This window comes from Cajanus cajan, chromosome 11 (assembly GCF_000230855.2).
Source record: "Cajanus cajan strain Asha chromosome 11, NIPB_CcT2T_4, whole genome shotgun sequence".
In the NCBI taxonomy this organism is placed as follows: Eukaryota; Viridiplantae; Streptophyta; class Magnoliopsida; order Fabales; family Fabaceae; genus Cajanus; species Cajanus cajan.
In genome coordinates this window covers 24964217-24973650 of record NC_138527.1, presented here as the reverse complement: position 1 = coordinate 24973650, position 9434 = coordinate 24964217, and the positions used below count along the sequence as shown (strand labels likewise).

At 45.8% G+C, this 9434-nt stretch overlaps 1 protein-coding gene across 1 annotated transcript; it reads left to right on the top strand.

Moving 5' to 3' along the window:
* Positions 1–1506: 1506 nt before the first annotated feature.
* LOC145953468 (uncharacterized) lies at positions 1507–2712 on the top strand. Its single transcript, XM_083067427.1, has one exon. It carries the CDS (start codon positions 1507–1509, stop codon positions 2710–2712), a length of 1206 nt encoding a protein of 401 aa, XP_082923553.1.
* Positions 2713–9434: the final 6722 nt, after the last annotated feature.

Here is a 9434-nt window from a genome sequence, read left to right as displayed (position 1 = left end):
CCTAATAAGACTTGAACTAATTTCCTTTCTTTTAAGCTTAAATTAATGTTTACTAATTAGTTCACATGACTAATAATAGAATGGAAACAAGTTGGGTCAGGCTAGACTTTGAATATCTAAGTCTAATTTATTATCTATCATACTTTTTTATAATCTTGATCTGACCTTTTTAAAGTTTGGTCTGACCTATTAACTTATTTAAAAGTCTATTTTATATTAATAATATTGTACCGTCTCGGCTAACCGCCGAGACGTGATCAGTGTACCGTCCCGGCTAACCGCCGAGACGTGATCTCTTTTGGACTGGAAGCCTCTCGGCCCACGACCGAGCTGGCCTCTCTATGCGAGCCAACTCACTCCTACCCCGACTCTACTCGCCTGCAAAGGGGCCAATCGGTTATGGCCCGATTGGATCTTGGGAAACAAGCCAACTCGGTCCTAACACAGGCCTACTCGCCCCCAAGGGGGTACTCGGGGCTTGCCCGAGAGGACCCTAGGAGCAGGGCTAGTCGGCCATAACCCGACTAGACTAACTCCCAATCACCGAGTGGACGCATGGCAAGAACGGTTAAGGAAATCCCTCGATCCTCGGGGCCCAAGAGGTCCATGAACAACGTACTATAAAACCCAAAACCCTAGAGCTAAGGAGGCAGATTACACTTTTGAATGCTCTGGCTTTGAGGCTTGACCTAGGCAGAAACCCTAGTTCATCCCTTGGCCGGAACATTTTGGCGCCCACCGTGGGGCTACGGTGAAACTCTTCCTACGCCCCAAGTCATATAGAAAGACCTACACTTTACCATGGCGAGAGGCGGCAACAACAACAACTCACAACCCCCTACCATGGAGGAGATGATGGCCATGATCAATGGCCTACGGGAGGATAATGCACGATCCAGGGAGAGAGAGGAGGCCATTCAGCGCGAAAACGAGGAGATCAGGAGGCGAGCGGACGAGTTACAGGCCAGGATAGAAGCCAACACCAGAACGTTGGAGGAGGATGTCATGCAGGAAGTCCCAAGGGATTTTCGGCCTTTCTCGGAGGCCATAGAGGTCGAGGCCATCCCTAGGGATCATCGAATACCGCAGGTCGAACCTTTCGATGGATCACAGGATCCCAGTCAACATCTAACAGATTTCCGAGCTCAGATGCTGATTTGCGGAGGGAGCATGGAAGTCCGTTGTAAACTGTTCCTGGGTACGCTCAAAAAGGCGGCGCTCGATTGGTTTAGTGGCCTCCCCGACCGATCCATCACCGACTTTGACGTTTTCAGTCGGCTGTTTATGGCTCAATTCGCTGCTAATAAGAAGAAGCCACCGATCACGTTGGATTTGTTTGATCTTAAGCAGCAACGGGAGGAGTCATTGAAGGATTTTCTGCAAAGATTCAATGAGGTGGCTCTAAAGATAGCATCGTTGGATGAGAGAATGGCGGTCATCGCCTTCTAGAAGGGTTTGCGGTCCGGAGCGTTAGACATTGCGCTCGAAAGAGCTAACTGTCAAACAATGTCGGAGGTAAGGGCTTTCGCCTTAAGCCACATCAAGACGGAAGAAAACCAGATCATAAAGAGGGCAGCCGAGAACCGAGAGGCAGGGGGCAGTAATAAGGAGAGTAACAAGCATCTCCGACCGTGGTCGGACTGGAATAAGCGAAGCGATCGCTACAACACAAAGGAGGGTAACTATCGGCAGTCCGATCATGTCAGTCGCCCAAGGGCCGAATGGTCACGAAGCAAGGAGGAGGAGAAGTTTACGCCACTTAATGTTCCCAGGCGACACATTCTACATGACGTAAATAGTGCGTCATTATTTGACTTCCCAGAGGCAACTGACCGGCAGTTGGGGCCTTACAAAACCGACTGGTGTGAATTTCATCGAGCTCATGGACACAAGACGGAGAATTGTTTCGTTCTCGGGAGGCAAATTGAGCGCCTTATCAAGGAGGGTCGGTTGAAAGAGTTTATTGCAGGAAAGAAGGGTGAGAGCTCGTCCGACAGGCGACATAGGCAGGAGGGAGAAGACAACAGGAGAGGAAGACGAGAGGGGAGGTCTCCCCCGAGAGATCCCCCGCAAAAATCTAAGGAGGCTCACCAGCAAGCCATCCATGGAGACTTCAACACCATAGCAGAGGGATTTGCTGGTGGAGGCTCGACTTCTGCAGCAAGGAAGAGATACTCTCGGTCAGTGTTGTCGGTCTCCGGGTTGCCGAGACCTTCCCGATCAGCCATCACGTTCTCGGACGCCGACTTTGAGGGTGTATCTCCCCACGAGGATGACCCCATAGTCGTCTCGGCAATCGTCATGGGGTACAACGTGAAACGAGTATTAGTAGACCAAGGCAGTTCGGCGGATATAATGTTTTGGGAAGCTTTCGTCGGGATGAAGATTCCGACTGATCGTCTCATGTCGTACGCAGGTACGTTGGTTGGTTTTGCAGGTGATCAGGTAATAGCCAGGGGATACGCCGACTTGGAGACAACGTTCGGCCAGGGAGACAATATGAAAACTGTCACTATCCGATACCTGGTGGTAAACGCTCAATCATCTTACAGCATACTAGTCGGTAGACCAACACTAAAAAAGTTGGGAGCGGTCGTCTCCACGCCTCATTTGAAGCTGAAGTACCCTTTGCCCAGCGGAAAGGTGGACGTCGTCTGCGTCGATCAAGACGTAGCGAGGAAATGCTACGAAGACAGTCTGAGGGCGAGGTGACACCTATATGTGACACAGGTTGATCGGGGTGTTCAGTCAATAGAGTTGGATCCGAGAATGAATCATTTCGATACCCGACCAGCCCCAGTGGAGGATGTAAAGGAGGTTACCCTGGCCGAGGGGAAAATCGTCAAGATTGGTGTATCTCTAAACAAGGAAGACGAGGAAGGTCTAGTCACCGTGCTAAAGAGCAACATATCGGCCTTTGCGTGGAGTGCCGGGGATATGCCGGGCATTGATCCTGATTTCTTATGTCACCACCTCATGGTCGACCCCAAGGCGAAGCCCGTGATCCAGAAAAGGCGAAAGTTTGGAGAAGACAAAAGGAAGGCCATAGTGGAGGAGACGAGGAAATTGATGGCAGCTGGTCATATTCGGGAAATCCAATACCCGACGTGGCTGGCGAACGTAGTGATGGTACGAAAGAGTAATGGAAGTTGGAGGATGTGTACAGACTTCACTGACCTAAACAAAGCTTGCCCGAAAGACTCACACCCCCTCCCCAACATAGACTGCCTGGTCGACGGCGCCTCGGGGTACGAGTTGTTAAGTTTCATGGACGCCTATTCCGGTTACAACCAAATCCAAATGCACCCAGCTAATGAGGACAAAACGGCCTTCATAGCCGATCAGGCTACTTGTTGTTACAGGGTCATGCCTTTTGGTTTGAAGAACGCGGGAGCGACATACCAGCGGCTCATGGACAAAGTCCTGGCAAAGCAGCTTGGAAGGAACGTTGAGGCATACGTGGACGATATGGTGGTAAAGTCGGACAGCTTCTCTCGGCATTCCGCCGACTTGCAAGAGTGCTTTGACACTTTGGCGCGTTATCGACTCAAGTTGAATCCCGCGAAGTGCTCCTTTGGCGTCCAAGCAGGAAAGTTCCTCGGTTTCCTGCTGACCCATCGTGGTATTGAGGCAAATCCCGAGAAGTGCTCCGCGATCATCAATATGAGAAGTCCAGCGACGGTAAAAGAGGTCCAGCAGTTGACAGGAAGGATGGCTTCCCTCTCTCGGTTCCTCTCCAAGGCGGCGGATAAATCGCTGCCTTTGTTCCAGTGTTTGAGGAAGAACAACCGCTTTGCATGGACAGATGAATGTGAAAAAGCATTCGGTGAACTCAAACAGTCTCTCACCTCGCCACCAATACTCTCCAAACCGCAAGCCGGTCTCCCTTTACTGATGTATTTGTCGGCATCCGATAGCGCCATCAGTGCAGTCTTAGTACAAGAAAGAGGTAGTTCTCAATTGCCTATTTATTTTATTAGCAGGGTGTTGCAAGGCGCGGAGATTCGTTACCAAAAGATTGAGAAGCTAGCCCTCGCGATACTGGTTACAGCACGCAAGCTGAGACATTACTTCCAGAGTTACGAGGTGGTAGTCCGAACAGATCACCCGATTAGGCAAATACTGCAGAAGCCCGACCTGGCAGGAAGGATGATGAAGTGGTCGGTGGAGTTGTCAGAGCATTCCATCAAGTACGAACCGAGAGGAGCAATCAAAGCTCAAGTGCTGGCTGATTTCGTAATGGAACTAACCTCACCAGTGGGGGAAGTTCGAACTGAAGACACACAGTGGATCCTGTCAGTAGATGGAGCCTCGAACCTTGGAGGAAGTGGAGCGGGGATTGTCTTGGAAGGACCGGGAGGAATTTTGTTGGAACAGTCATTGCGATTTGAGTTCCGGGCAAGCAATAACCAGGTCGAGTATGAAGCATTGTTGGCCGAAATGACATTGGCAAAGGAAATGGGGGCGACAAGCTTATCAGCACGAAGTGACTCCCAATTAATCACGGGATAGGTAGCCGGCACCTTCCAAGCAAAGGACCCTCAACTGGCCAAGTACCTGGAGAAGGTTAAGCACCTTTCAGAAAATTTCCGAGAATTCACACTTAACCATGTACCACGAGAGCAAAACTCCAGGGCCGACCTGCTCTCCAAACTCGCAAGCACAAAGAAACCAGGAGCTACTCGGTCAGTCATCCAAGAAACGCTGTCACGACCGAGTATAAACGAGGCGCAAGGAAATATCCTATTCATCCAGGAAGAGCTAAATTCTTGGATGGCACCATACATTGCATATCTGACTCGGGGGGAACTACCGGAAGACAAAAAGGAGGCATCGTTAGTGCAAAGGGGGTCGGCCAGGTTCGTCGTCATCAACGAAAGGCTGTACCGAAGGGGTTTTAGCTCTCCTCTCCTGAGGTGTTTGACCACGTCGCAAGCGCAGAGGGTGATGGACGAGGTACATAGTGGTATGTGCGACAGTCATATCGGAGGCCGAGCTCTAGTGTACAAGGTTGCCCGCGCAGGTTACTTCTGGCCATCTTTGAGGAACGACTGCGTCAATTGGGTCCAGAAATGTGATGGATGCCAAAGACACGCTACCCTGCACCATTCCCCGGCTGAGCGACTACATTCGATCTTGTCTCCTTGGCCTTTCCACAAATGGGGGATTGACATTCTCGGTCCATTTCCGATCGCTGTGAGGCAACTGAAATTTTTTATAGTAGCAGTAGACTACTTTAGCAAATGGATCGAGGCGGAACCGGTTGCAACCATCTCAGCAGAAAAGGTCAAAGCATTTCTTTGGAAGAATGTGGTGTGCAGATATGGAGTCCCTCAGATGCTCGTTTCCGATAACGGGACACAGTTTGCAAGCACGAGAGTCCGTGATTTTTGTAAAGAGGTCGGAATCCGAATGGCATTCACGTCCGTTGAACACCCACAGTCTAACGGCCAGGCCGAGTCGGCCAACAAGGTAATCCTCTCGGGCTTGAAGAAGCTTGTACAAGAATCAGGCGCTTCATGGGTGGAAGAGCTTTCCCGAGTACTTTGGTCGTACCACACGACTGTTCACTCAACGACCCAAGATACCCCCTTCAATTTGGTATACGGAACCGACGCCATGATCCCGATTGAAATTGCAGAGCCTTCAGTACGCACTACCGCTTTTTCTGAAGAAGAATCTGACCAGGGAAGACGAATTGATTTAGACTTGATCGAAGAAACAAGAGAAAGAGCAAGAATAAATCAAGTAGCGGCGCAGAGAAAAGCAGCCTTCAAGTACAACACAAAGGTAAACCCAAGAGATTTTGTCGTAGGCGACCTAGTTTTGAGGCGTGCTCAACTTACACAGATGAAGAACAAACTATCGCCTAAATGGGTTGGCCCTTACAAGATTGATGATGTGGTCGGCAAAGGGGCCTACCGACTTAGAACCTTGGATGGAGGCAGGATACCGAGAACGTGGAATGCTACAAACCTACGCTTCTATTATAGCTAGACTTTTCTCCCCTTTTGTATTAGGTGCACTCTTTTCCTAACTCAATATTTTTTCCCCGTAAAAATATGAGGGGTTTTTGCTGAGAAGGTTTTTAATGAGGCACCACCCTCCCCAATTCTAATAAATGTCATCTGACTGTTTCCCTTTCATGACCTTTTTCTCTTTACATGGATAAGAACTCGTGATTGTCGGTAAAATTCCGACTTGGCGAGTATAAATAACTCGAAGAACTCGTGATTGTCGGCAAAAGTCCGGCTGGGCGAGTATAAATAACTCGATTGAAAAAACTCGTCATTGTCGGCAAAATTCCGACTTGGCGAGTATAAATAACTCGAAGAACTCGTGATTGTCGGCAAAAGTCCGGCTGGGCGAGTATAAATAACTCGATTGAAAAAACTCGTCATTGTCGGCAAAATTTCGACTTGGCGAGTATAAATAACTCGAAGAACTCGTGATTGTCGGCAAAAGTCCGGCTGGGCGAGTATAAATAACTCGATTGAAAAAACTCGTCATTGTCGGCAAAATTCCGACTTGACGAGTATAAATAACTCGAAGAACTCGTGATTGTCGGCAAAAGTCCGGCTGGGCGAGTATAAATAACTCGATTGAAAAAACTCGTGATTGTCGGCAAAAGTCCGGCTGGGCGAGTATAAATAACTCGAAGAACTCGTGATTGTCGGCAAAAGTCCGGCTGGGCGAGTATAAATAACTCGATTGAAAAAACTCGTGATTGTCGGCAAAAGTCCGGCTGGGCGAGTATAAATAACTCGATTGAAAAAACTCGTGATTGTCGGCAAAAGTCCGACTGGGCGAGTATAAATAACTCGATTGAAAAAACTCGTGATTGTCGGCAAAAGTCCGGCTGGGCGAGTATAAATAACTCGATTGAACTTGTGATTGTCGGTAAAAGTCCGGCTGGGCGAGTATAAATAACTCGATTGAAAGAACTCGTCATTGATTTTGAATTTAGAAGTTAGAAAAAATCTCATTTATTTCACTTTCGCAATCGGTATTTGGCCGATTGATTTGTTGGTTTCGAAGTTGGAAAACTTAGAAAAAAATTTCATTTATTCATCATCTTTGCAGCCGGAATTTGACCGACTGATTCATTGATTTTGAATTTAGAAGTTAGAAAAAATCTCATTTATTTCACTTTCGCAATCGGTATTTGGCCGATTGATCCGTTGGTTTCGAAGTTGGAAAACTTAGAAAAAATTTTCATTTATTCATCATCTTTGCAGCCGAAATTTGACCGACTGATTCATTGATTTTGAATTTAGAAGTTAGAAAAAATCTCATTTATTTCACTTTCGCAATCGGTATTTGGCCGATTGATTTGTTGGTTTCGAAGTTGGAAAACTTAGGAAAAATTTCATTCATTTATCATCTCCGCAGTCGGAATTCGCCGACTGATCCGTTGATTTTGAAGTTAGAAAAAATCTCATTCACGTATCACTTTCGCAATCGGTATTTGGCATTCTAACTCGGTTTTTGGACGAGTAGTTCATTTGATATTCAATTTTTAACTTGGAGAAAAGTTCTGCATTGTTCTACTCGGCGTTTGAACGAGAGGTTTATTTAACATTCATTTTGACTCGGTTTTTGGACGAGTAGTTCATTTGGTATTCAATTTTTAACAAAGTTCTGCATTGTTCTACTCGGCGTTTGAACGAGAGGTTTATTTAACATTCATTTTAACTCGGTTTTTGGACGAGTAGTTCATTTGATATTCAATTTTTAACTTGGAGAAAATTTCTGTATCGTTCTACTCGGCGTTTGAACGAGAGGTTTATTTAACATTCATTTTAACTCGGTTTTTGGACGAGTAATTCATTTGATATTCAATTTTTAACTTGGAGAAAATTTCTGTATCGTTCTACTCGGCGTTTGAACGAGAGGTTTATTTAACATTCATTTTGACTCGGTTTTTGGACGAGTAGTTCATTTGATATTCAATTTTTAACTTGGAGAAAATTTCTGCATTGTTCTACTCGGCGTTTGAACGAGAGGTTTATTTAACATTCATTTTAACTCGGTTTTTGGACGAGTAGTTCATTTGATATTCAATTTTTAACTTGGAGAAAATTTCTGTATCGTTCTACTCGGCGTTTGAACGAGAGGTTTATTTAATATTCATTTTAACTCGGTTTTTGGACGAGTAGTTCATTTGATATTCAATTGTTAACTTGGAGAAAATTTCTGTATCGTTCTTCTCGGCGTTTGAACGAGAGGTTTATTTAATATTCATTTTAACTCGGTTTTTGGACGAGTAGTTGAGTTGATATTAAACTTTTAGCTTGGGGAAGTTCGTGGAATTTTTCTAGTCGATGGAATTTCTCTAGTCGGCACTTAGACGATTAGGTTAAGCGAGATTCTTTTTAACTTAGAAAAATTGGTGGAATTTGTTGAGATTTCCGTTGAAGTACTTTTATTTATAATTATAGATTAGGTTACTTCCCTCAGCGGACTCAAACACGGCAAGTGTACCGGCCGTACAAGTAGTAAAAATATCGTATCCACAGGGATTAGAAGGTAAACTAAGCATTCATTGGCTACTTGTGACTTGAGAACAATCCCAATAAATATGAATGTGAATTTAAGAACAAAACTACTGGAATTGTTAAAACACAAATAAATGGATTAGAAATGAAATGGGGTGAGAAATGGCAAAATGGACACTTGAAGTTGTGGGGGTTTGATTTCACCAAAGAAACACTAGTGAATCCTATGTCTCTTGTTACATTCATTGTTCAGTCAACCATAAATTTACTCAGACCTAATTCCTTAGAGAAAGAGCCTAGGTGCAAAATATTGAATATCAATCCCTTGAGTACTCAATACCTCCACCTGCATTACCGGTTAGGGTTTTAAGACTACTAATGGGTCAAGCCCTATCCCTAGGTACAATTCCCACTAGGCATATGTTCATAACTAGTTTCAAGGATATTTCCCAATACTCAATGAAACCTTAAATCATGCAAAGGGTGATCAAGCCAAAGCAAGCATTAAGCATAGAATCATACACAACAAGGAATGAAACAAAACATATATAACATTAAACACAAAAGGATTACAATACAGTTTGTTGGTTACATCAAAACCCCAATACAATGGATAGAACCTCTCAAAACAAAGAGGGGAAAACTAAAATAGAGATGGAAGAGGAAAGGAAGAACCGAAGGAATGATCCACCATGGGAGGCTTCCGAAGCCTGAGAATCCCTCCTGCAGAGCTCCTGGAGGCGCCCCTCGGTGAATGAGGGAGAAAACTCTCGAAATTTTCCTTTTATGCAGCCTGAGGAAACAAATTAGGGTTATTGCGCCCGGCGCGTTACACTTCGCGCCCGGCGCGGGCTTCCCCTGATGCTCAATGTGCTCTCGGCCTTGAATTGCGCCCGGCGCAATTATAAATTGCGCCCGGCGCGAGGTTCCCAAAGA